A 27852-nucleotide genomic window follows, 5' to 3' on the forward strand; every position below is an offset into this window, starting at 1 on the left:
ACTTTGTTATCTTGTTATTAACTGGTAAAATTTGTTATTTAAGACGAATATCTTTGTTTTCTACATTTAATGAAGTGAAAACATTCAGACCTTTAAGATGGATATTTTGAAAAGTTTATATTGTCTGAGTATGTAAGCTGGATAAACCCAGGTATATGTATATGTCTTGTAAACGGGGTAATTTGACACGATCAGCTGTTCCAAATCCCATTTGTTGATATTCCCGAATACAAGAGAATCTGTCAAATATTTAAGCCGTTTATAGAAGTGTGCGTACAGTGTGAACATAATCCTTTGACGGCTGACAACATATAAAGTAACAAATCAAGGTACATAGTATAAAGGGAGAAAAGTCTGTACGTGAGAACTGTTTGTTTGTCCTTGGATTTTCACCACTATCGTTCATAGACTGCACCATCGACATCTCATCTGCTGAGAGCTTTGCTGAGACGTAAGAAATTGAGTGTGGAGTGTCCGAAAAAAATGCGCATGCTGATAATGCAAATGAAGCAATGTTTTGGCCTGAGGACATAAGAATCTGAGTGTGGAGTGCCTGAAAAAAATGCGCATGCTGAAAATGCAAATGAAGCAATGTTGATGGCCTGAGGACATAAAAATGCAAATGAAGCAATGATTATGTCCAAGGACATAAAAAATTGAGTGTGGAGTGTCCGAAAAAAATGCGTATGCTGATAATGCAAATGAAGCAATGATTTTGGCCTGAGGACATACGAATCTGAGTCTGGAGTGTCCGAAAAAAAATACGTATGCTGATAATGCAAATGAGGCAATGATTTCGAGCACTACACTACCCTAATCAAACAAATCCATGGTAGATTTCTACTACATAGGCTCTATTCATTCATCCGTGATTCTTACATAGAACAAAGATAATACTTGGGTGAGAACTGGCACTATAGTTGTTTTAATATGCAATACCGATTAGCTTAAGTGATATGGTTTCAGAAGTGAAAAAAAAAAACGCTCCAAAATACTAATATGTTGGTTGATAATAAATACTTACGGTGTTCAGTCTCAACGACAAAATCAGTTTATATCTGACTATCGTCCATCTGATTATGGAGTCAAAGAATTGTTATCAAATATTTGGAAGCCGTCTTCAAAATGTAGATAAAATAATACCTTCATTTGTCACAAATATAAACAAAAGAAACTACACACGTACATGCACTTCTGTATACATTTAGGCTAAAATGCAGTCTCGGATAAAAATACATAATCTTCGAAAATACTGAAAAATAAGGAGTAATTCATCAAAACCTAATTTGGCTATAGCAGATCTTTAAAAATGCCAAACTGGTAAAAAAAGAAGGCATTAGTTGAGACATGCAGTCGTACATGAGGTTGTCGTAGGCTAACGCACGTTTGGTTGTATTAATACCGGATCTCATTTTTGACCAGCAGGTATAGTAAAATATGAACTTTAATTACCTTTTGGGGGAAATCACTTTACTCCGTAACATTCAGGAAATTGATGTAATAATCTATCCTGTTTATATAAATTTAGTTTAGCCCGATATCACACGGCTTTGTTTTTCAGTGAATACTCTAATTTCTTACTGATTGTGAACATGGCACGAACACACGACTAAAGTACAAAACCCTGCTTCGTCAGGAAGAGTCATCTCTCTATAATGTCATCATTGAACAGTTCTTCAAAATAACAACGTTTTGAGTATGAACACAAACTATGAGCATCTGAGATGAATTTTACCATGTGTTAAAAGGAAAAGACCTTTAAAAATAGAAGTAGGCATCGCTTAATATACAACTTGAAACTATGCATAAATATACTTTCATTTTTTTTTTTAGATTTTTGTGGAGAGAGATAAAGGCGTTCAGACGTTTGAATTCTAAGGTGGGCTTTACGGACTGTAAGAGTTTAGGAACTCTGACGTCAGAGGAAGATTTTCCAACTTTAATCACGACCCTGAGTGTCGGAATACCTCTTTTTACCCACGACTAAAAGATGCTGAAATAATGTTCCCAAAAATCCCTTTCTTCTGGTCAACATCAGGGAAAAAGGTGATGTGACGTCAGAGTTCCTATATACCGTTAGTATGGCTCATAAAGCTCACTGCAGAATTCAAATATTTGGATGCCTTTCAACACTTTTCAAAAAATCTAAAAAAAATAAATGAAAGTATTTTTACCCATGATTTTCAGTTGTCGGTATGGTGAACCTTACTTCACATTTTAGCTTTCTTTTATTTTAAGTGTTGACAAAGATGATATATGTTCGTGTGCCACATATGGGCAACAAAAGGTCTTTTCAGATATAACATCTCTTATCGGTATGGTCAGAAACATTAAGGGGTCTGCTTCGCCTGGGGCGAATATAACCTGTCTCTGTGTTGACAAAAGATAAAATAGGTCTATATTTAAATGTCTCATATATAGCTACAGAAATCCTTCAAGATATTTTAAACTCCTTTTTGGGTATGAACAGAAACGTTGAAGGATCTCCATGAGTTTCCTCCAGGAAGAATCACATATTCTTCGCTCGGACGAATGTAACATTTTATCTCTGTGTTAATTGACAAAGATAAAATATCTTGGAAAGCATCAATCCAAGAAGTCTAAGGCTATTGTTACATCTCGTAAAAGATAGAATATACGGGTTGGCCTATATGTGTCAGTAGCTGTGGGACCTGCACTGTGTCCAGCATGCTATCGGCATTCATTTTGTCAGGGGATGTCTATGACATTCAAGCAACTACAGCAGCCTGTATGTGTCAGTAGCTGTGGGACCTGCACTGTGTCCAGCATGCTATCGGCATTCATTTTGTCAGGGGATGTCTATGACATACAAGCAACTACAGCAGCCTTTATGTGTCGGTAGCTGTGGGACCTGCACTGTGTCCAGCATGCTATCGGCATTCATTTTGTCAGGGGATGTCTATAACATACAAGCAACTACAGCAGCCTTTATGAGTCGGTAGCTGTGGGACCTGCACTGTGTCCAGCATGCTATCGGCATTCATTTTGTCAGGGGATGTGTATGACATACAAGCAACTACAGCAGCCTATATGCGTCGGTAGCTGTGGGACCTGCACTGTGTCCAGCATGTTATCGACATTCATTTTGTAAGGGGATGTGTATGACATACAAGCAACTACAGCATACTTAATTTGGTACATTCGCAAGTTTTTGAACAATCACATTTATCTTATATGGACAAAAAGGGCACAGTCGGTTGTGAATCTCTGATTTTTCACATGAATCTCACGGCGGAACAAAATTGAATTAGTCCTCCACATTTAAACATGTCCATTTTGCTTTGAGGAAGTATGAAAGTGTGAAGTTTATAGAGGTGAAAGATGAGAGCCAGAAAGCAAATCATGTTGCTTCTTTATTGTACGCGTCATCTATCTTCACCTCATCCTTTTCCTCTCGCTCATCGATCTTCACATCACATTTTTCGTACGGATCGTCTTTTGGAATATTTTCCATCTCGCGGGTGTCATCTACCATCGTATCATGTGTGTAAGTCATAACGTGATCTTCCCCGTGAATCTCGTCTGTGGTTCGTCTATCCTCTGCGCATGTCACATCTGTCGTCCTGTGTTCTTGTTCTCTCTCGCACTGCTTATCTGTAACCTCGATATCACTGACATCGTCCACTTTTTGTGAAATATTTTCCTTCCCTTCATGATTGCTGCTGTTTTGTTTTTCATATTGATTTCCGTCTAAATCCATGTCGTACTTGGAATCTGGTGTGATGATTTCTGTCGAAGCAAAATCATCACCTTCCTGTTTCTTGGGTTCTTCTGATTCAGGACTCGAAGAAAGCTTTGCATTCCCCTTCATGAGGAATTTATGAAAGTCAGCCTCGATGAAAGCTCCCTCCCCGCGGTGAGTGATCCAAGGTTTAGGCTCGGGCTGAATGGGACGGGCTAATCCGATTGGTGTAGACCACAATCGCGCTTTCTCCTGGGCCTTCACTCGTTCTAACTGTGCTTCTTCCAGTTTTGACGTGGCTTCCTGTGGACAAACAAACCGTTTTCATAATGAATGCAGGCTAAATGCCATCAACCCCTTAGTACTACATGTATGAGGAACGTTGAATTAAATCGCTGAGCAATAATCCAAGATGTCAGGAGGAATCTTACGTACTTCGATACCATTTTATTAAAGGCCCGTTACCGGTAAACGATGTGTAAAAGTCTGTGGAGAGGCGTGGGAAAGATATGTTCTTGTTCGATACCAGCTGACACTATACTTATGACAAGGCGCAAAGTTTTAGACATCAGAAGGTTAACTATAGCTGATGTGTACTAGTAAATGACTAACCTGACTAATGGGTCAGTTCTGACCCATATACATATTCATCGAATGGGCCATAATCACGTTTTTCTACGTCCATGAGGCCCATCCCACAAAGCCGTCGCAAATTGCATCTGGGGCAACTTCAAGGAATAAGCCAACATATCATGAAGAGATATGTCACCATGGTAAATACGCCTGACACAGCGTCGTGACAGGTTATAAAACTGGACCTTGAAGTCAATGTGATCAGTAAAAAACACGAGCTAGAAACACACTGTCAAATTTATACACACATAGGGAGTTATAGACCCGCCTGATAGATTTTAGCATACACTGAAATCCTTTATAAACCGTCAGTTTGTGCGTACCATGAGTTTCTCGTCTGCCGCCTTCCTCTCCCTCTCGAGCCTCTCCAGCTGCGCACGTGCCTCCTGCAGGAGCTCCTCCTGGCGGTTCTTCTCCTCCTCTAAACCCTCCCTTTCCTGCTGCTCCACCACGCGCAGTGCCATCTGTTGTTTGTGCAGGCGCACTAACTCTTCACGCTTCATGGATTCTTCTTCTAACAGTCTGAGGCAGGAGAACGGTTTTGTTTGTGTTTGAGTACATTGCAGGACCATTATTAGAAATAAAAATTCGTGTAATAAAGCCATAAAGTATTACGCCAAGACAAATCTGCCGCAGTTTTAACAGTTTGGTATGTTGGTTGCGCAATATACTGAACAATATTGACTTGCGTCCAAACTCTTTTCGTGGAATCGACACCTGCTGTAAAAGTATAGTCTTAAGCACTACTTCTCATTTTCGTCTGACAGTTCACGCAACTCTTACAGTTAAACTATAAACCTCAGAAACTACAACTTCATCGGACAACAAACAATTATATCATGAAGTCTTGGGGAAGCCTATCGCACAATATCAACCTTGCTGAAAGGAAGATGGTGAGAAGCTAAATTTTCATCACTTTATAAAGTGTTAACCTAAGGTTATATAGGCTTTCCCACGGCCTCAGTGGTCGAGTGGGTAACGTGGGAGCATAGCACAATGACGCAGGAACTTCTCACCAATGCGGATCGCTAGGAGTTCAAGTCTGGCTCATGCTGGCGTCTCTCCTGCCATACTGGGAAGATCTGATATCAACTTGCGGATGATCGTGGGTTTCCCCCGGTCTGTGCCCTGTTTCCGCCCGTCATAATGTTGGCCGCCGTCATATAAGTGAAATGTTCTTGAATATGGCGTAAAACACCAATTAAATAATTAAATGCTTTCTCTCCTCCAGTACTTCCAAAATGTTGGATCTAACATTACTAAAGGTATATGTAACATTTCAGTTTTAAGAGTGTAGAATTATAAATTTGCCACCAGGACTTACTTCCCTTGGAGGCATCTCACCACCTCCTCGTCTTTCCTAGCCGTGCGCTCTTCCTCCAGCAGTCTTTCCAGCTCTTGCCGCACTTCCTCCAGCTCTCTCAGTTTCTGCTGGTCCATCTCTCTGAGGGCCGCCTCTTCCTGATATTTCTGCTCGAGGTCCTTCAACCTTCGTAAGTCGGCCTCTCTCTGGGACGACTCATCATGGTACTTACTCTCCAATTCTTGTAGCTTTCTCTCTTCCGCTTGACACATGTCTTCCAGTTCTTGGACCTTGCGGGGAAAAACAGCTTTATGTACATGTATCTTTTGTTAAGTAAAAACTAAAGCTTCCCAAAGCGACGCCCATTTAATCAAGATGTGGATTTTTTGCAAACTGCACTTAGTAAATGTAAATGAATGACCATTTCACTTGCTCACAATCACTACACCTAAATTCGCTTATTTTTCTGGTGCCCTCGCTGGTCAAGCTACCCACTCTGCTTTACATTTACTTAAGATAACGATCCTCTCCTTTCTTTGGCAAGCCAATTCCGAATAACCATATAAAAGTGACTTCCCAACAATGATCCCATCAATACCAAAGTTTTACCTTTTTCATATGAGCCTCACGTGCCGCCGCCTCCTCTTCATACTTTTCTTGGAGTTCCCGTAAGTTTCTTAGGTTGGATTTTCTATCCGCCACTTCGTCTTGGTATTTCTTCTCGAGCTCCGCCAGGCGGCGTTGTTCCTCCTCTCGCAGACGCTCGATTTCCTTCAGCTTTGCGAAGAAAGCCTCTCTTCTCGCTGCCTCCTCTGCATATCTGGCCTCTAGTTGTGCACGAGCCTGCAAGGCATTCAGTTTTCCCATCAAGATTACCAATTATATAATAAATCATTTTTTTTATTTGTTGCAATATAACTGGTCCCATCATTACGAAGTTGTCTTAGATTTAAGTCAGACTTAGTCTTGGCTTGTGGTATTATTTCTGAAGTTAGACTTGATCTAAATCACTAATTTATGATTTTGTCGCGAAGAACCAAGACACCTGTCAGTATTAAAGTAAAAACCGTATAGGTAAATCACAGTCTTAGCCCAGTGCACTATCTTGAGGTTAAGGCAAATTTGACTTATGTCTATACCATGCAGCTTTATGACCCTTGGGTCTGGAATGTAAGAATTGTGAGTCGCCGCATATATGATTGAACAAACTCTGGCGTGAAATGTCGGCCTTTCGTTAGCAATGAAGCCGAAAATCCTTTCTGATAAACAGAAATTTTTCCCAAGCGCGTAATATTGTTCAGAGCAATTTTAAACTCCAAACTCCAAATAGACTCCAAACTTCCCAAATGGTAACTTTTCCGTTGCAGCTTCTTGAGTTATAATAGAAATAAGTTACACCGTTACGATACTTGCACAAAGGAATTGTAAAGCGATCGTGACCGTAATCGAGTTGAGCCGATTTTAATTAGTGATTGTAAATTAAAACAATCACTGCTTAAAATTCCTTGGTGCTAAAGGCTGTCGATTGTAAGTTAAGGTTACGATCGTGATCTTAGTAATTTACAGTCAAATTAGGCTTCTACGATCCCATTTTACAAGCGGGCCTTTATCTGCCCGGTACACGTCAAGCAATGGACGCGATATACTAGTAGTACGAGATTCTGTGGGAATCCCTCACCTCTCGCTCTGACTCTAGCTCCGACCTCTGTCTCTCGATCATTTCCTGTTCCTCTCTTCTCCTCCTTTCCTCCTCGCTAAGCTGATTCCTCTTATCCTCTCGTAGTTGCCTCCTCTCTGCCTTCGCCACGCGCTGAACCTGTCCTGGTTTGCTGGAGTACTCGATGGCGGTTTGTAAAGCTGCAGTGTTTAATCAACGTGCACAGAAATGATTTCTCAGATCAGCTTCCTCTATGTGGTATATTACTTGATTTGTACACGAGATTAAATACCAGTATAATGTCCTTGCGTTCATATCAACCAACCTATTCTATGATTGTGTACGGCCAGAATATGAAAATAAAATGATGTGTGAAGTAAATACTACATTCAAAAAATTAATCTGTTAATTTTAAAAGAAAGTTGAAAGCAGAAAAAGAATGTATTTTGTTATCATAACACAATATTCTGTCATATTCAACATAATATCCTGTTAGTCTAATAAAATCTTTATGTTGGCTTAATAGAATATGTGTGTTACCTTTAACAGAATAATCTGCTGCAATGCAGAATGCATCCTAGCATCACTCAGACAACAGACTTTCTGTTAAACTTAACAGATTAATGTTTTAAGTGTATTCAGATTAGTTGGGTATGAACGCTTAACCCGAGTGACCATTTTAACAGGCGTTCCTGACTTTGGGGCAGATCGGTCGCTTACCTCTAATCCACTCGTTCTTTGTTTTCAGGTCAGGTGTGCAAAATTCATACGGCTTCCTACCATAGGCATGGAAAGTGAACCTGTGCAGCTTGGCTCCGGGTTTTTCGTCTTGAGACTAAACAAACAGAAGCAAATCCATTATCACTGGGGTTTTTTTTCTAAGCCACAAGACGTCATCGTCTTGCGTACTGGGGAGCGCGTCCACCCGATGCAAAAGCTTACCTGATGCAAGCGCTCACCCGATGCAAGGGTCCACCCGATGCAAAATCTTATCCGATGCAAACGCCCACCCGATGCAAAGATCCACCCCATGCAAACGCCCCACCCTTGCGTAGGTCCTCCCGACGTAAAGGTCTGACAGTCATGACGGTAGGTTGGGGAGGGGTGGGTGGTTATGGATGCGTCTTCACGTATTGTATATGCCTGTGTTTTGTGGGATTGATATTTTACTCCCCGTGAATCTCTTAGAATCAAACTGAGGACTTAAAGGGTCCAAGAACTTCCGGGACCAAGGCGACCTATAGACAACTGCCTTCTGTGTTGGGCGGCGATCTCAACATCTTGAAGCGTTCCGACATGCTTGTAATACGGCAGCCATATGTAGCATAAATTGGGTTTTGAAAACTATGCCGATGTACATGTATTATGACTGGTCATCTTTTTATATAATGTCATCTCATTTTACTTTCCCGGAAATCGCTTAGAATGCCTCTCAAACCATCTGGGTATGGTCTAGGCGTCTCCTTGGCCATCGCTTAACGTGTTGGAACACTTACCCTCCCCCGAGTTCCACATTCAGAATTCGAAAAAGTTGGAGGGGGGGGGGGGGGGACCTCGTAATACTGCTTTTCATCCTTAAGGAAGTGCATCAAAGCCACACGTATGTACTATTTTCTGTAATAATTGTACGTCACACTTATTCGTGCATGTTCATAAAAGCAGTTAGGTACAAGAGGAGATGATGTACCGCATGTTGCTATTATATGTGAGTCTCTCAGAAACACAGATTTGCACACAGATTAATACAATTCATTTTTTGAAATACATCCCAGTTCTGAAACAAAAACCACGTTTGCGATAACAAATGACGGCTTTCGAAATAAAACCTTGATCATTGTTTACATAACCTTGTTGACTACATTTGAAATAAAAATTCACCAAATTTGAAATAAAAATGCACTCTTTTCACAACAGATCAATTTTTTTTAATTTCAAATGTTGTTAGCAGGATTATTAAAACTGGCCTATTTCTACGTTAAAGGTGGTCAATTTTTATTTAAAATATAATGATCATTGTAAACCTGACATTTTGTTTCCAAAATGGCTCCCACAAAATTTTCACTTGGAAAACTAGTGAAATCTTTCCTCCACAGAAGCCTGCACTCCGAAGACTAATGAAATGTTACCTCCACAGAAGCCTGCACTCCGAAGACTAATGAAATCTTACCTCCACAGAAGCCTGCACTCCGAAGACTAATGAAATCTTACCTCCACAGAAGCGTGCACTCCAAAGACTAGTGAAATCTACCTCCATAGAAGCCTACACTCCAAAGCGTAATGAAATCTTACCTTCACAGAAGCCTCCACTCCGAAGACTAATGAAATCTTACCTCCACAGAAGCCTGATGTGTGACGGGTAACTCCCCTTTCAGGTCCTTAGCTGCCGTCCCCTTATTAGCATAATACCTCAGAGAGGTTGGGGTGAGAACAATCCAACGTTCCTTCCAGTTTGTAACTCTGTGACCCTTTTTAGACATCATGCCCTTTAATGCAAAGAAGTTAAGGAATAAAGGGTAAGAAATAACAAGATTAACTGGGTGACTGGCTGGTTGCATTTTAATCAGTACCAGGACTTCATCGTAGCAAGATAAACCGAGACATCAACTTCTCGTAGTGTGGCAAGATTTCTAAACGGTGAAATGGTACATGTGTTTCATTATAAATAGTAATGTGTGACAAAGCGTTTTTGCCCTGAAACATTTTGTTCCAGTGTTTGTTTAGTAAATGTAAGAAAGTTCTTTGCACACGATTTGTACAGGACAAAAATTCTGAGCTGATGACCAGGCGTCTGTATGTGTATTTGTATATGATATTTACGTCGTTTGTGATATGTGCGTGCGACTGTGGCCGTAGTTTTATGGCGTACTTGCGTGTGTGTTTGCGTAATACATATACTTCATCGCGTGTTCGTCCAGTATAGTGAGTCATGTGTACGTTGCTCATCAGTCTTGACAGACCTATATAAATGTTCAGTCTCACCTTTTTTATCACTTCTTTGATTAATTCCTCGTAGACATCATTAACACCTCTGCTTATCTCGGACGGTTTCAAGTTGTTAAGTGCCACAGTCTCGAATGCTTGGAGGAAAGATAAAAAGTCTAACGTCAGCGTATCACCAACAGCGGCATCCAACTTCTCGGGTTCATACGGATTTCCAGTGAAGTCTGCGAAACGCTTGAGCACGAATTTCACTTCCTCTACGTCGATTCTCAGAGGCAATTCCAGCTGGCTCTCGGATGCGCCCTGCTCAGCTAGGAAGTTAAACACTTTCCACATGAGCATGGAATCCTTGTCGTTGAGCTTGGCGGCAGCCCTATTACTGTACTTCCTGGCACACAGCACCCAGCACACCTGGTCGATGCTTTCTGGACTCGCACTGGATCTCACATTATTCTCCGTATCCGTTAGCGTTTTCTTCAGGTTGGTAAACAACTGATTGTCTATAAATTCCTGGTAGTCGTTAAAGTCTAAGATGAGAGTTTCTTCCTGTATCTGTTCCTCCATGCCTTCAATACCGACGGCATTGGCCAGATTGTGAGTCAGAACCTGAGGAAAGTAACATTTATTTATTTTACTCGGCTATTTATTTATTTATTTAGTTAGTTATTAATTTTATTATTAATTTAGTTATTTATTTAATTGTTGTTTAAAGCCAAACAAACATTTAATTTATACAATTTATTCAGTTGTATGGGTGAAGAAAACCGCAGTGCCTTGGATAAACCACCCACCTTTGGCAAGTCATTCAAAAACTTGTTTACATGTGACGTACAGATATGCATTAGCTAAGTGCAAGGAAAGATGACTGGTTGGAACCATGTCATAATGTGACTGAGTGGAGTGTCATGTCTGGTGTCTTCGATATGATACTTCAGTGGCGGGAGTACTTTGGCGGTATGGACTCTCCCTACAAGAAGACACAATATATACACCCACAAGTAATGAATCCTCGTCGCCAAATGGCTGAAAAATTGTATAGTAGAACGTTAAATCCCAAGCATACATACATATACATTTCTTCTAAACCATTTTGACCATTCCAAACATATATGTATCTACCTAGATATATTAAAAAGTCTAAAAAAAAGTAAGTTGGCCACGGTTCACTTGAGTACGGATCTATGCCTCGAAACAGACATTCAATTCCAATGTCAATTCCCCAAAACGACCTACATCACAACCCACCAAAGAAGTAAGAAAATATATAAAGTACAAAAATAGGACGGAATCATGCAAAGAGAAGCAGTCAGCAGTTTTCAATGACATTGGAAAGACGCAAGGTATATTCTAGGCGAATGAGTGAAATCAGTATTCAAATCGTGTTCCATACTGGGATATTAGTTGTCCATAAGAAAATATGTATCTCAAATGCGCTTTGATTACAACTGTTCATATACCCAACGTGCTGATCTAATTCAAAACGATAAACATAATGCCCGAGTTAAGCGGAATTGGACACAATCATGAAGCAGAGCGCCACAAATTCTGCACGCTCTATCCATATTTACTTACAAGAGAATTATACTTATTGTGAAACTTATGAAACTTGGAGTGAAGGCGTTTGATGGAATAACTTTGACACATTAGTTTTTGAAGTAATAACATGTGACGTTGATTGAAATCGTCAGACAACATACAGGATCTAACAAATGCTACTAGGAGAGATATGTACATGCCATATACAGAACCCTTCGGTATATTGCTATCCAAGTAAGGCTAATTTACAGTGTCAAAATTGAAACCTTCCCTCTTGTTGTAAAGTCTGCGAGAGAGGAAACCGTTTTAGTCTTTGAACAAATTTAGTTCCATATAAGTTGTACCACGGGCAGATTATGTGCTTTCCTTTAAATGCAGCCAAGGTGGGTAAATATCGTTCACAGCCTTTGCTGTATATCAATTTTTTATAGCCGGCAGTCGTTTTTACAAGCACTGACGCTTAAATAGTCAGATTTCTCCAGACTTTGGTGGAAACACCTACGCTATTCCGCTCAACCTGGGGCTTGGATCCTTAAACGGCCCTGTTCGTGGCGTTGAAGTAGATTGTCACGTCTGTGAACTGTTGCAATCAGAACGCAAGCTTAGATAACTATTTGGGTTACCGAAACTTTATAAACTGGCGTGGTATACCATTTGGATAGTGATTTCATTCATTCCCCCAGAACATTCCGTTCGTCTTTCCAGCATCATTGGAAAGATTCTCTTCGTATGAATCTTTCTTAATTTTGTACTAACTTCCCTAGTTCTTTGATGGTTTCTGTTGAAAATTGTTTTGGGAATTGGCCTGGCGATTTTTGACCAGAAAAGCTAGTATTCGACTGTCTGTTTCAACGCATACATTTGCATTCTTCCACTATTTCCTACAATCTTTATTTACCACACCAATCCTTTCAGACAAGAGATGAAATATCACTAAAATTACTCTCTGTCTGTGTATAATAAAACCAGAACTCATGGATTTAAAGGCGACCTGGTTATTGTGCAGTGCAATGGCAGAATTATAACGCGTTAGCGTCAAGTGATCTAAGGACGCACTAATGTACCGAGTAGTACTGAGCCACACTGACGAGTGATACTACACGGTAGGTCCAGCGGATCTTTGACTATCGACTTCAAAATATTAGATTTTCAACAATGTCAACATTCGATCTAACAAAAAAATATCATCTCGGTGCTTGAGGAATATGTTGAAAAATGGTCAAAACGGGAGAAAGTGGATTTTTCTGTTCTTAAGGATTGGCTTGAGATTGTCAAAAAGAAGGTTAGTTTAGCTATACACTGTATAGACATTGATGCTCTCCCTAAAGTTAAACAGGTTCTGAAGGATCCCACTGTGCAGGAAACACTCGCTGAACTTCATAGTAAATTTGTCATCACTGTAGCAGACAAGGCTCCTAATAATGTCATCTTTATTTGCAAGAATTATTATTATCAAGCCCTTGTTCAAGAGCTATGTAGATCTACAACAACATCCACGTATTCTGCTACTACATGTACTCTGGAGGAACTATTTAATAAACACAAAACCTTTCTTAAAGAAAGGCGCCTAAATATATCTACCCGTCATATAGAAATACCACAACTTTACTCGATTCCTAAAATGCATAAATCCCTATACAAGGCTCGATTTATTGCGGATATAAGAAGTTGTATTACTAAACTCTTATCAACCCTACTTACGAGAGCGTTACAAGAAGTAAGGTCAGTTTGGAATAAGTATTGTTGTGCCATAAGAAAAAATTCAGGTGTCAACTGCATGTGAATTCTCAACAACTCCAAACGCCTTACAGAAGAACTTGATGCTCATATGCATATACCGTACAAAGACGTATCCACATGGGATTTCTCTACTCTCTATACTACAATTCCTCACAAAGATATTATTGAAAGAATATCGTCGTTAATTGTCTCGGTATTTACTAAAACAGGTCACCGTTAGCCTAAATTAACGTCAGAAGCAAAAAGGCTTTCTTTAGTTCTACTATTTATAAAGGTTACAACTCATGAGATGTTACATTATTTATTGAATTACTTGAATTTCTCATTAATAACATCTATGTGAAATTCGGTGATACCATTTACCAACAGTGCATAGGTATTCCAATGGGTACCAATTGTGCACCTCTTTTGGCAGACCTATACCTGTTTTCATATGAAGACGACTATATGCAGAAATTACTTAAAAGTAATATCTTTAAGGCTCGATCATTTTCATTTACCAAACGGTATATTGATGATCTACTGGCATTAAATAACCCCGTATTGCTGAAGCGGTGAAGGAAATCTATCCGCCTTCATTGGAATTAAAGGAGACCACAGATAGTCCTGATTGTACATCTTATTTGGATTTATATCTGCACAAAGACGTCTCCTTTCATGACGCCTTTACGACAAAAGGGATAATTTCAATTTTGATGTAAATTATTCTTATTTGGATAGCTATATACCAAAGGGTCCTGCATATGGCGTATACGCCTTGTAGCATTTGTCAGATCTTGCATAAATTGTGATGACTTTAATCTACGTCACAAGTTGTTAGTTCAAAAACTAGTTGGTTAAGGATACTCCATAAAACGCCTTCATTCTAAGTTTCTCAAATTTTCAAGGAGTATAACACTCTCGTTGACAGGTATGGACAGAGCGTTCAGAATCTCTGGCGATCTGCATTGTGATCAACCACATAGGCGGCGCTGTTATCCGTATGTACATATCTATCGCGTACATGGTATTTAGCAACATAGATGGCGCTGGTTGCCGAGTGGGTACAGACCAGCATGTCATGTGTAACATCACAGATGGCGCCTCTTGTAGTATGAGATCCTTACATATAAACGGGAAAGACGTAATCGTTAGTTACTTTTGAATCACAATCTGTTCGGTTAAGGTCTGTAACGCTTGTCATTTTCGAACTGTATCTAATACCGCTTAACCTGGGGCTAGGGGCCGTAAAGGTGGCCATGCTAATTGCATATGCATGATGCCTTTATGAACAGTTGCAATCAAAGCACGACTGAGACACCTTGTTTAATTGTTATTTGACCTGAAACTCATTCACGGACTACAAATTTGAACTTTGATATGGAATTCATGGCTGGAATATCCACTATCTGACCGGCATCATTGAAAACTGATGACCGCTTCTCTCTTGTGTGTTACCGGCTTTATTTCTTATTTGTATAATTTCTTACATACCTTTGTCTTTGGGAGCTAGTGTTAAACGTTGTTTTGGAAATGGCTGTTGCGATTAGCGACTTAGAACGCCCTTTGCGGACTACGAATGGTATACGAATGTCGGAAATGTCGGAATGTCCAAAATTTTATTTGTAAGAAAAAACTTAATTTGTTTTTATTTTATGAACTAAATATTGTGCTTCACAATAACGATGCTCTAGGTGGGTTCACGTTCCCAAATAGTAGAAAACCTTGCGGAGACCCTCAAACACACCGCCGCCGCCCATTCTAAGTTTGGAACTACTTCGGTAAATCGGTGACAATTTTCCCCAACTTAGAAATGCTTGTATAGGGCTCTGTCCGCTTCGCTTCCAGATCCCAAAACCATGTTCGACGAGAAGAGTTATACCATGCTCTTAATGTTGCTAAGGGTCTGTGATCATACAGTCAGTAATAAACTATTTGAACATGTAGATGTATTTCACCGCAAGCCAGGTATTGATCGTAACTATTTGTCCATGTAGTATAGTGATTTAACATTATAAGCTACTTAGTCAGGTAATATCGCATTATTTTTATGGCTCTGACGTCGCATCACCCTTTTTTCCTGATATTGACCAGAAAGGAAGGCATTTTGGGGATTAGTAATCTTTTAACCTCCTCAGAATTCAAAAGTTTAAACGCCTTTATCTCTCTTCACAAAATTCTAAAAAAATAAATGAAAGTACATTTATTCATAGTTTAAATGGTCTATTAAATGATGCTTTCTTCTATTTTAGAGGTCTTTTCCTTTGATCTATAAACGACGCAAAGTTTCACACGTCTATTTTGTTTCTCTTTATCACTGAAAGGCAACATATCGTAGAAACTTAATAGAGATCTGTAATAAAGTGTAAATTGGCAAACAGCTGAACATCACGCCTGGAAAACCAACCAAACAACTGACCGATCATCCAAACAACCGACCAACAGATCAGCCAAACAATAAACCAACCAAACAAGAGACCATCCAAGCAGCAGACCAACCAAACAACATACCAACCATACAACTGATCGACTGACCAACCAAACAATCAACAAACAGGCCAACCAAAACACCAAGTGACCACACAGACAATGTGACTAATAGCCTAGCTTGTTGCAGTTAAAAGCTTTGAATACACTGCAGAAAAAAAACAACTTATGGAAAGCTGAGTTAGCCTAAAATCGTGGACGACAGTGTGATAATTGCCCCGATATACTGACACCGGACCGAGTGGCGATTTGTTTACTTTGCACTCCTTGATAGCCATTCACATATATTCTAAAAAATTACTTGATTCGGGATAGAACCCAGATCTTGTGATAACAAAGCGCGTATAGCTACCCAGTCATCACCAGACCCCTACAAAAACAGGACACCTCTCAGTATATTTGATTGTAATTCATAATATGACACCGGATTGGGGTAAATTCCCTGTTCTTCCGCTATCTCGCCTCACAAGTCTTCATATACCGTTAATGTAAAGGTCAGATTAAGGTCCTTTGTGGGGTCATGCGTGCCGGAAATATTAAATGTTAATGTGTTTATGGGCTTAGGGGCGAATTGTTATAACTGACCCTGTTTAGAACCGTGGCTGGGAACTGTCGCCGTTATTTAGTCTTCCGCAAATAACACTGGTACAGTAAAATAATTTTGCCATTGACCTGCGCTTGCGTTCCAGGAAGATAACTGTCGCATTAGTAACGTATATTCTGTTGTAGCTATATATATATATATATAAGTCTCTTTCAGAGTATCGATACAAGCAATAGCTAGTCCTACCCAGCTTTGTTTAACAACTTTTATTTTGCTCAGATACTATAATGCCGAGTTACCTTCCCCAACTCAGGCACACAGAGTCTGCTATGGTTAAAAAAATAATCTGTTAATTTTAACAGAAGGTCTGTTGTATGAGTGATGCTAGAATGTATTCTGCTATTGTAACATAATATTGTGTCATATTCAACATAATATCACGTTAGTCTAACACAATCTTCATGTTAAATTAATAGAATATATTTATCATATTTAACTGTCCAGAACAATTTTCTGCAAAACCAGATTACATTCTGGTATCACTCAGGCAACAGACTTTTTCCTGTTAAAATAAACAGATTATTTTTATTCAGTGTTTGCTGTCTACGCTTTGTTAAATGTAAGGGAATAGGCAATATGTCTGCATACCTTTGAAAGGCCTCCCAAGCAACATGAATATGTCTACATGACATCTTTGTGCATGACCGCATGACATCTTTGTGCATGAACGCTGAGACGAAGGATGGTTATGTACCTTAAAGCTCAGGCAAAAACCACATGATTACACGCAAAGTGTAATTTACACAGAATCGTTGAAGGCTTTAGGGTTAACGCCCCGGAAATGATTATCCAAGCTGGGAAATTAAACAACAGTGAGGCCAATAATGAGAAACGTATAGAAAAGCATCAGCACCAGACTGACAACTCGTATCTAGTTACTCACGATAACGTATTATAAGCTGCGTGGTCGCTTCACAATCTGCTTAAATATCATTGATGGTTTTATTCTCAGCGTTCATGACAACTTTTAGAGTGCAGCATCGGGATTGCCCAGCACTACTCTTGAAAAGACCTATAATCATTTTAAAAACCAAGTGTCCAGAGGAAATACATATTTCTCCTTTCGGACGCTGAATGTTTCTATGACCATCAGTGGCTACCTCAAAACTCTACCATAGGCCTACTTCACTTAAAAGTATTCACATCTTGAGGTGATTGAAACAATTTGACAGTATATTACATAAAATGTATATAACCGTCTACATTGAAAAAAGTAATCTGTTACTATTAACTGAAAGCCAATTGCCTGAGTGATACCGGATATGTAATATATAGTGTTAAAATCAACACTAATTTTTTGAGAGTAAGTCAAGGTTGCCTTCGGCATATCGCTCTATTTCCGCGTATAGCCTCATCGTTTCAAGTTTAACAAGAAACATTTTAGACACCTTTAGCCAGCTACTATTGCCCACTAATTGCCCTTCATTAACAAAATAAATAATTCTATTTTTCCGAAATGCAGTACAATTCTTCGTGTCGTTGTCATGTAGTAGTGTACTCTATTTGTGTCACTATATATCAGGCATATTTCTAAAGATCATGCACAGATAAAGGTTATATGAAGGCGTACACATACTACTTTATTTTGTCATAAACTATCTGCAACTGAATGGAGACATATTTAATACAATGTTCATAATTGTACATAAAAATGTTTAATTGAACCGTTTAATTACCATAACTGTGTCATCCACGATCACTAATTTTAGAAATGCTGAAGTTTTTTTTATCCTACATATATATATATGCCACAAACGATCAAATAAAGGATTCTGGAATTAGCGGGACTATGAAGTTTTCATTTTCGTGTATACTCCCACAGTAATTTAAATCGAATTTCATTGTAATGTGACTTGAATCTATTAATCAGCAATATAATATGTAGTGCATGAATTAACTATTGATAATATTGAACAAGAGATATTTTATTTTAGAAACAAGAGTTTATTTTAGAAGCGTACATTCTCGCATCTGTAATCTTAGGTTATCATCATGGGATATAGTAAAAAAAATCAGACAGAACAAAAAGGCCATTGAGGAAATGCACGAGGCTAGACTACGAGAGTGATGTCATCGCGTCATGTGACTTGTGTATTTTCACTCATCTCCAATTGTTCACTGTGACTTTTTAAGCCAGATTGTGCATAAGTTAGCTGAAGTTAAACATAAATGTCCATTATTACAGAAACTCATTTAGAAATTCACGAACTCCTTTCTTTTCGCTGTCCATTCACTGCTGTTTATATCTGACGTTTCCATGCGATTACAAAAGTTTTACTTTAAAAGTTATTTTATCGTTTATATGGAAAGAATGTATGGACGGTAGAAATTGTTTTAGGGGCATTTAGAAGTAGGCACGGAAGTACACTGGACAAGGTCTTGCATATGGATTTAAAACTTCTTGATTTATCAAGTGATGGTTATCACTTGATAACGACGTTACTACGGATATTAGGATCGTTATCAAGTGAAAGTTATCACTTGACAACGACGTTTCGATACGGATAGTAGCATCGTTATCAAGTGATAGTTATCACTTGATAACGACGTTTCGATACGGATTGTAGCATCGTTACCAAGTGATAACTATTACTTGATAACGATGCTATTATCTGTATCGAAACGTCGTGACAATAAACCAAGAAGTTGTAAATCCATAAGCAATGCCTTATCCAGTGGACGGTATAATTGTGGAGCGTTACAGCATATATCTCACACGATGTCGCCTGGACTGAACACATACTGTAAACAACTTTCAAGCTGATGAAATAAATCTTATGACAAATAGTACAAAGATAGGAAGCTTTCCTCACGCCTTTGTGCACGTATCAGTTGCACGTATCTTACCAGTTGAACATACCACATAAAAAACACGCCTTGGATCCGTGGCCATGCATACGGCATATTTGGCTGTTACATACGCTCATGCTATCTATCACAGTTAAAAATAAGTTCTGCTCGAAGTGCCATGTACACGTTCGAATAAAATATGATCTCCAGGAAACACGCCAGCATATGCAAATATATACATGTATGTTTATAAATCACGGAACTTGAGTAGCCTTCACATAATCAGACAAATTAGTTATATGATTGACGTTTCCCTTTTACCTTTCAATACATCTTCTCAACGACTTGATTAGACTTGGACAAAAGCCAAGCAGGGAAAGAGAGGCGTTATATTCCAGCTCTGTCATATGTCACATCCACTTTTAAAAAAAAATAAAACATTACATTGTCAGTGTGCTAGAACTGTGCACTAGAACTGGGCTTAACGGTCACTAAGTTGTAGATTCAAGACAGACATAATATCGACTTCCTTCACTAAGATTTTATCTATTTATTTATTTATTTCATCCGTGTTTTATGCAGTACTAAAGGATATTTCACTTATATACCACTAGAGGCTATCCAAACCATCAGTGTACGTTAGAAAAAAAAATGGCACAACTTGGTTGCCTGAATTTATTAGTGGTACACCTGTAGTTCGATACGGGTACATGTACATAAAAGGACAGTAATGAGTGCTTTTTGATTCATTCACAGTACAAGAAATTACATCACAAAAATACATCTATAACTTTTCATTGGGTGATTCTGTTTCATAATGTTATTAAGAGAATTTTTTCATGTTTATTCAAAAAGCACGACTTTATCAAATTAATACAAGAGTTGTCTGTATCCCCTAAACCTGTGCGTAGAAACAGACAATAATTCCACGGCCAATTCCAAAAACAAAAAATACCATGGAACAAAAACAGGATATAGGTTACGAAATTACGATATGGTCATGCAAAGAGAAGCAGTAATCAGTTTTCAATGATGTTAGATAGACACAAGGAGTGTTCTTGGCGAAGAGATCTAAAAGGATCTGGTAAGGTAAGGCGGGGAATCGGCCCCAGTGAAAGAAACTGTTCCCCTCAATCAGTTCAACTGACTATCACTGTGAGTGACAGCTACTGAGGTACGCATAAGGCTAACTAGTGCCTTAATGCCTTTATCTTTATTCACAAAAAAGTTTGTTTCGAAATCTTCCTCGAGGTGCAACCTCTTCTCAACATCAACTTGGTTCGAGCACTGTACTGTGGAGGATGACTGAGAGACTATAAGGCCGAAATAAGAACTCTTCCTCGAGGTGCAACCTCTTCTCAACAGAAGGTTGGTTAGAGCACTATACCGTAAAAGATGACTGAGGGACTACACAGAAATACGTATTTTAACCTCGCCAAAATATGGCAAAATTGATCACATAATAAAATTTATAATTTACAGATGAAGACAAATGTTAACCAAAAAGAAACTTTGACAACACGTAGTAATACACACATGAAAGTTTCAGTAAAAATATTTTTCTGGTTAACGTTCATCTTAATACTGTAAATTAAAAACACAGTGTCTCGTTTTAACAAAAAAACTGGCGTTTTTGATCGAGAGTGCATTTTTGGCGGGTTATTACTAAGCAGCCATCTCTTTTATGACATTATAACTTGCATGAGTGTTCGACCAAGCTGTATACTTCCGACTTGGAAATTTACAGAATTTGTGCAGGGATTTTGAAATTTGCACGCTCTTATCGTACCGCTCTGGGCCTGATTCTCCGCCTTTCCGTACCAGATCCTTTCGCCCTATGGCTAACTTGCTCGTGCTGCCTGACCCTTAGATTTTAGAAAGGTGGTTCAACGTTTGTGTGATATCTTACCGTAAACCAGAAAGTTGTAGGACCAAATATTATATTTTGTGACGTATTCTTACCTTTAAACATACACTTTATGGGCAAAGTGTTAGGTTATTTAGGGTATGTGAATATCATGTGCAAAGTATGAGATATGACAGTATCAGTAGTTCTGAAATCATCTCCTTTGTTTATATAATTGCATTCCATTCTTAATTGTATGTCTTATTGTTTGCTTGTTTATTTGTTAGTACGCGTGTTTATTTTCTGCCTGTCTGTTCTCCATACGTCACTATAACCCTGACATAATGCTCATGTAGGCGGCCTCCGTAGTCGAGGTGGTTAGCGTGCAATCGCAGCGCAATGACCCAGGAGCCTCTCACCAATGCGGTCGGTATAAGTCCAGCCCATGCTGGTCCCTTCTCCGACCTAGGGAAAGTCTTGCAGCAAACCTGCGGATGGTCGTGGGGTTTCCCCGCGATCTGACCCCTTCCTCTCACCATAATCCTGGTCGCCGTCTTATAAGTGAAATATTCTTGAGAACGACACAAAACATCAATTAAATAAAAATTGCGCATCCATCTTTTTTTCACCTATCTCTGATTGTTTTATTCTCCATTACTTTAGATCTGTCTGTTTACTTGATTGTCCAGTCCACTGACATATTTAATAATCCACCTCTGTATCTGTCCGTTTCAGACATGTTCCAAGCCTACATATCTTTATTTAAATCTTATGTATTTATTTATTTATTTATTTTTTGGGGGCGGGGGTGAGGATGTGTTCTTTTGGCGGTGTACATGTATCTGATTTTCAGACTGTAGCACGGTCTTGATGTGGTTGAGAATACTAGACGCACAGGTCTGATCATACGAGCAGGCCTACATTCTCGTTCATTTGAGTGAGGAACAACAATAGTGTCCCGTGTAAATCACCTAGAGCTCACCTATTTCTTATGCAAGTGCACAGGAATATGTAATTGATCACATATGTGTGGATATAGGCTTTGTCTGCAACCACTAATACAGAACCCCTATCGACCAGGAAGCTGGATTCCATTTCAAAGATAGCATGCATGTAGGGTGACATATTTATGTTACCTGTATGAGATAAGGTATGTCTTAAAACAGTGCATACAAACGGTAAATGTATATAACCTACATGTGCAAACTGAACATCTACACTTCTACACCATCGAGAATTTTGAACACATCTCTGTGAATCAGTTCAACATAATTTGTTAAAAGACTTGCAGGATAGAGAATAAATCCAGAGCAGCGATGACAGCGTGGGGAATGGCGACGGAAAACGGTAACACGTAATCTGTGGAATATGTCGTCTCGTCAGTTTACCTCAGTTGGGGTTTTACTCTAACTGTTCATGCAAATGCATAAGTAATTGCAAATTACACGCCCCCTAGCAGTTGTCTGTACTTGTACCTCTGTTATTATCGCAGACACGCCCCTAACAACTGTCTGTGCTTGTGCATCTGCAGTTATAGATTGTGCTGCACTATGTGTACTTGTACCTGTGCTGTACTGTCTGTACTTGTACCTGTGCTGTACTGTCTGTACTTGTACCTGTGCTATACTATCTGTACTTGTGCATCGGCTATACTGTCTGCACTTGTACCAGTGCTATACTATCTGTACTTGTGCATCTGCTATACTGTCTGCACTTGTACCTGTGCTATACTGTCTGCACTTGTACCTGTACTATGCTGTCTGTACTTGTGCATCTGCAGTTATATACTTGTGCATCTGCTTCACTGTCTGTTCTTGTGCATCTGCTATACTGTCTGTACTTTTACTTCTGCTATACTGTCTGTACTTCTACATCTGTTATACCGTCTGTACTTATATGGTCTGTACTTGTACCTGTGCTATGCTGTCTGTACTTGTGCATCTGCAGTTATATACTTGTGCTATACTGTCTGCACTTGTACCTGTACTATGCTGTCTGTACTTGTGCATCTGCTTTACTGTCTGTTCTTGTGCATCTGCTTTACTGTCTGTACTTTTGCTTCTGCTATACTGTCTGTACTTTTACTTCTGCTATACTTCTACATCTGCTATACCGTCTGTACTTATATGGTCTGTACTTGTACCAGTGTTATGCTGTCTGTACTTGTGCATCTGCTATACTGTCTGCACTTGTACCTGTGCTATACTGTCTGCACTTGTACCTGTACTATGCTGTCTGTACTTGTGCATCTGCAGTTATATACTTGTGCATCTGCTTTACTGTCTGTTCTTGTGCATCTGCTTTACCGTCTGTACTTTTACTTCTGCTATACTGTCTGTACTTCTACATCTGTTATACCGTCTGTACTTATATGGTCTTTACTTGTACCTGTGCTATGCTGTCTGTACTTGTGTATCTGCAGTTATATACTTGTGTTATACTGTCTGTTCTTGTACTTCTGCTATTCTGTCTGTACTTCTACATCTGCTATACCGTCTGTACTTATACGGTCTGTACTTGTACTTCTGCGATACTTCCGAAACTTGCATCATGGAAAATGGCTGCATTTGTACATCAGCTATTGTCTGTACTTGCATAATGGCTACTGGCTGTATCGACTGCATCTTCTGTCCTAACCTATATCACAACTACATACACTAATAGTCTGTATCAAGTATATTGTCTGTTATTGTATATATGTTACCGTCTGTTATAACTTTACTGTCTGCACTTGTATATCTTTTATAACTTCTGCTGTCTGTACTCATATAGCAGTTACTGTTATAACTTCTACTGTGTGTTACAACTTCTACTATCTGTACGTGTTACTGTCTGTCATAACTTCTGTCTGCTACTGTCTGTTCTAACTACTACTGTCTGCACTTGTATATCTTTTATAATTTTTGCTGTCTGTACTTGTACACAAGTTACTGTCTGTTATAACTTCTGCTGTCTGTACTTGTACACCACTTACTGTCTGTTATAACTTCTGCTGTCTGTACTTGTATATCTTTTATAAGTTCTGCTGTCTATACTTGCTTATCAGTTAGTGCCTGTTATAGCTTGGACTGTCTGTACTTGTATAAGTTTTATAACATTTACTGTCTGTACTTATATGTCTTCTATAACATCTACTGTTTGTACTTATATATCTTTTATAACATCTACAGTCGGTAGACTTCTGTCGTCTCTACTCGTATACCAGTTACTGTGTGTTTTAACTTCTACTGTCAGTACTTGTATAGCAATTAAACCTCTATTGTCTGTACATGTATATTTTCTTATAACTTCTACTGTCTCTAGTTGTATACCAGTTGCAGTCTGGATGCACTTCTACTGTCTGTAGTTGTATATCGTTTATAGCTTTTGCTGTCTGTACTTGTATACTAGTTACTGTCTGTAATAACTTCTGCTGTCTGTAATTGTATGTCTTTTATAAAATCTACTGTTTGTACTTGTATTTCTTCTGTAACTTCTACTGTCTATACATGTATATCTTTGATCATTTCTATTGTCTGTACTTGTATACAAGTTACTGCCTGTTTTAACTTCTACTGTCTGTACTTGAATATCTTTTATAAGTTCTGATATCTGTACTTGTATACCAGTTACAGTCTGGTGGAACTTCTACTATCCATACTGGTATATCTTTTATAACGTCTACTTTCTCTACTGGTACACCATTTATAACTTCTGCTGTCTGTATTTGTATATCTTCTATAGCTTCTGTTGTCTGTACTCCTATACATACGTTACTGTATACCTGTTACTGCATGACTTAACTTCTGCTGTCTGTACAAGTATATCTTTTATAAGTTCTGCTGTCTGTACTTGCTTACCCGCCATTGCCTGTTATAGCTTCTACTGTCTGTACTTACATACCAGTTACTGTCTGTTATAACTTCTACTGTCTTCACTTGTATGTTTTTTTTATAAAATCTGCTGTGTGTACTTGTATATCTTCTATAACTTCTGCTGTCTGTATTTGTATATCTGTTACTGTATGCCTGCTACTGTCTGTTATAACTTCTGCTGTTTGTACTTGCTCATCAGTTAGTGTCTGTTATAACTTGTACTGTCTGTACTTGTATAAGTTTTATAACATTTACTGTCTGTACTTATATGTCCTCTATAAAATCTACTGTTTGTACTTATATATCTTTTATAACATCTACAGTCCGTACTGATATATCTTTCTAACTTCTGCTGTATGTACTTGTATGTCGTACTTATATACCAGTTACTGTCTGGTTTAACTTCTGTTGTCTGTAAATGTACACTTGTTACTGCCTGTACATACTTCTACTCTCTACACTTGTATAGCATCTCGCTTATGAAGGATCTCTTGTACTTAAAACTTTAATCGCATACGGATTAATCAAACCTCTAACAAAACCACATCTTGCTGTTGTTCAACAGGCTGCTCATTTCACGCTTCTTGATCACACAGATGTGAATGATATATATCTAATATTTCGCCATATTTCATGCAGATTGCATTTGCAAAAAAAACAAGCCTATTTCCTTGTGTTGCAAGTGTCAGTGTGTCGCACAAATATTATCAGGCGGCCCATGGGTATAGGCCCATACCATTGCCAGTGGACTATTTGGGTATAAAGTCAGAGCACAACAAAAACTTTCTGAACGTGGGCTAAGCCTTTTATGTACAAGATAATAATACTCATACAGTCACGCTGCTTATACATGGAGAGGAAAATAAGGCTGTACGGGTTATGCTAAAGCGCACTTTCACCCCGCTCCTCCCTTCCAAAACCACGGCTTTCTGACCAAACAGAATGGTAGGTCTGTTCACTCGGTTTCTCCTTATCTATATTTAGGAGACAGGTCAAAACCTCAGCTGCCTGCTTTATACTTATCTACATATTTATCTATTGATCTACTGTTCATAAACGAGGAAATGCCCATTTCTTCATCAGAGCATACACTCATCGAATGGGTTTTATTTTTTGCGGTAATATAGTGTGTGAACTTTCGAGTGTATTCAAACGCCAGAATTTGGTACATTAGGATAACCTGTAAGTGCATTGACTGGTGGAGAATGATATGAACGACACAAACAGATGATGACTTCAACTAAATTCGTAAATATCAGCCATTTTAATTCAATGAGTGAATGAGGCTTGAATACCTGTTGGGGTAAACCACCGACTTTTTGGCAAGTTAAATAACGAATAAATAGGACGCATGGCTTAAAATAGCCGATATGCCCAATGGCAATTCTGAACTAAATCTACAGCGTACCCATATATAACTGAACTGGAGTATATTCCATACCATAATAGGACTTACCCAGGATGCGTTTTTTCAGATATAGTACTTTAATCCATATGTCATAAAGAACTATGAGCAATACATAAAGCACTTTTAGCTTACGGCTGTCCGATCTGCCCATGTATAGCCATGTTATCACCAAGTTTATATATCGTTACGTAGAACTTTATTTTCATAATCTTCCTTACTCACTCACTGATATCATATATCCGGTTAAGCTTGCCTCAGATGGGCAGGTTTGTATAGCACGGGAAGTGGTAACGGGATTACCAAGTGATCCATGTGGCATATACAGGGTCTGTATAAAAAATGAGTATATGTCTGAAAGTCGCCAATCCGTGTTTCACCAAGCACGAAACACGGATAAACCATATGTAGGCTCTCTTCATCAGCACTTGCTTCACGCTGTATATGCCTCGCACCCGTCGACATACCTACATGCAGCTCCGACATGTTTATATTGAGGAGATATACATATAGGTACAGTATATATACAACGTATAACGGGATGGTTTTCTTACCTTTAGTTTCGACCGTGACACTGTCCCTGTGTTCTGTTCATCTAGCACGTCGAACGCGTGCCAGATACATTTTTTCGACTCCTCGAAATCCAAATCCATTTTGAAACCTCCTGTTAATCGTATTTGTGAATGTTTTCTTTATGTTATACCGTCACCTTCTATAGTGCGTCACCGCATCGAGCGGACTTGCCGGAAGCGGATCAGTGCATCTAGAACGAAGTTACTCGGCTTACTGGCTACTCCAATCCTCCATGCAGAGCGCAGTGACACAGGCAGAACTCCGCCTACATTAACTCCCTACCCTATGCGTAACTACCGGATAGTGACCGCGAATCTGTCTTTACCTGTAAATCGAGGTGATGTAATTTCCCGTTAAAAAGAACCACAATAAATTTGTCCTGGATATGGGTGCCACAAAATATAACACACTGCCTGCAACAGTAATGTTAAAGTTATAGTGCTACGTAGATAGTGTTCCCAATGGGCCTTTAACTAACTCATAACTAAGTTAACTGTCACGGACAGGCGCAGCGTTTAACTGGTCACAATAACACATCCTTGAGACCCTCCGCGTCAAATGAACCTCACGGGCAAATTACCCGTACATAGTCCGTCCCCCGCTGAACAATGACATGACCTGGCCCAGATTGGCTGCTCTGCTGTCTGTATACAATCATGCTTGGCCTAGCTGTAGCGCATACCTTCCCAAGCGGTATACACACACCGTGCATTCAGATGACAGAGGAACAAAAACACAATCGGTGAGTCAGACTTAACGGGCAATGAAGGAAATATACCCAAATATGAATGAAGGAAATATA

General features: G+C 39.0%; 1 protein-coding gene across 1 annotated transcript; it reads right to left on the minus strand.

Annotated features, from left to right (window-relative positions):
• LOC135476363 (switch-associated protein 70-like) lies at nt 1–27586 on the minus strand. The gene is made up of 9 exons (XM_064756362.1): nt 27032–27586; nt 10276–10842; nt 9627–9779; nt 8017–8131; nt 7318–7496; nt 6249–6482; nt 5661–5929; nt 4660–4858; nt 1–4006 (listed from the first exon to the last, which is right to left on the minus strand). Exons 1-9 carry the CDS (start codon nt 27128–27130, stop codon nt 3362–3364), a joined length of 2460 nt encoding a protein of 819 aa, XP_064612432.1. The 5' UTR covers nt 27131–27586; the 3' UTR covers nt 1–3361.
• Between the last annotated feature and the right edge of the window lie 266 nt (nt 27587–27852).

The sequence above is a fragment of the Liolophura sinensis genome, chromosome 10 (genome assembly GCF_032854445.1).
Source record: "Liolophura sinensis isolate JHLJ2023 chromosome 10, CUHK_Ljap_v2, whole genome shotgun sequence".
Classification (NCBI taxonomy): Eukaryota; Metazoa; Mollusca; class Polyplacophora; order Chitonida; family Chitonidae; genus Liolophura; species Liolophura sinensis.

What these genes read in the sequence shown, in the direction of transcription:
- LOC135476363 (XM_064756362.1), bottom strand. Translation starts at nt 27,130, where the DNA reads ATGGATTTGGATTTCGAGGAGTCGAAAAAATGTATCTGGCACGCGTTC. An exon ending in TGTCACGGTCGAAACTAAAG is followed by an intron (nt 10,843 to 27,031) that starts GTAAGAAAACCA and finishes TACTTTCCTCAG; the next exon opens with GTTCTGACTCACAATCTGGC. An exon ending in TCAAAGAAGTGATAAAAAAG is followed by an intron (nt 9,780 to 10,275) that starts GTGAGACTGAAC and finishes TTTGCATTAAAG; the next exon opens with GGCATGATGTCTAAAAAGGG.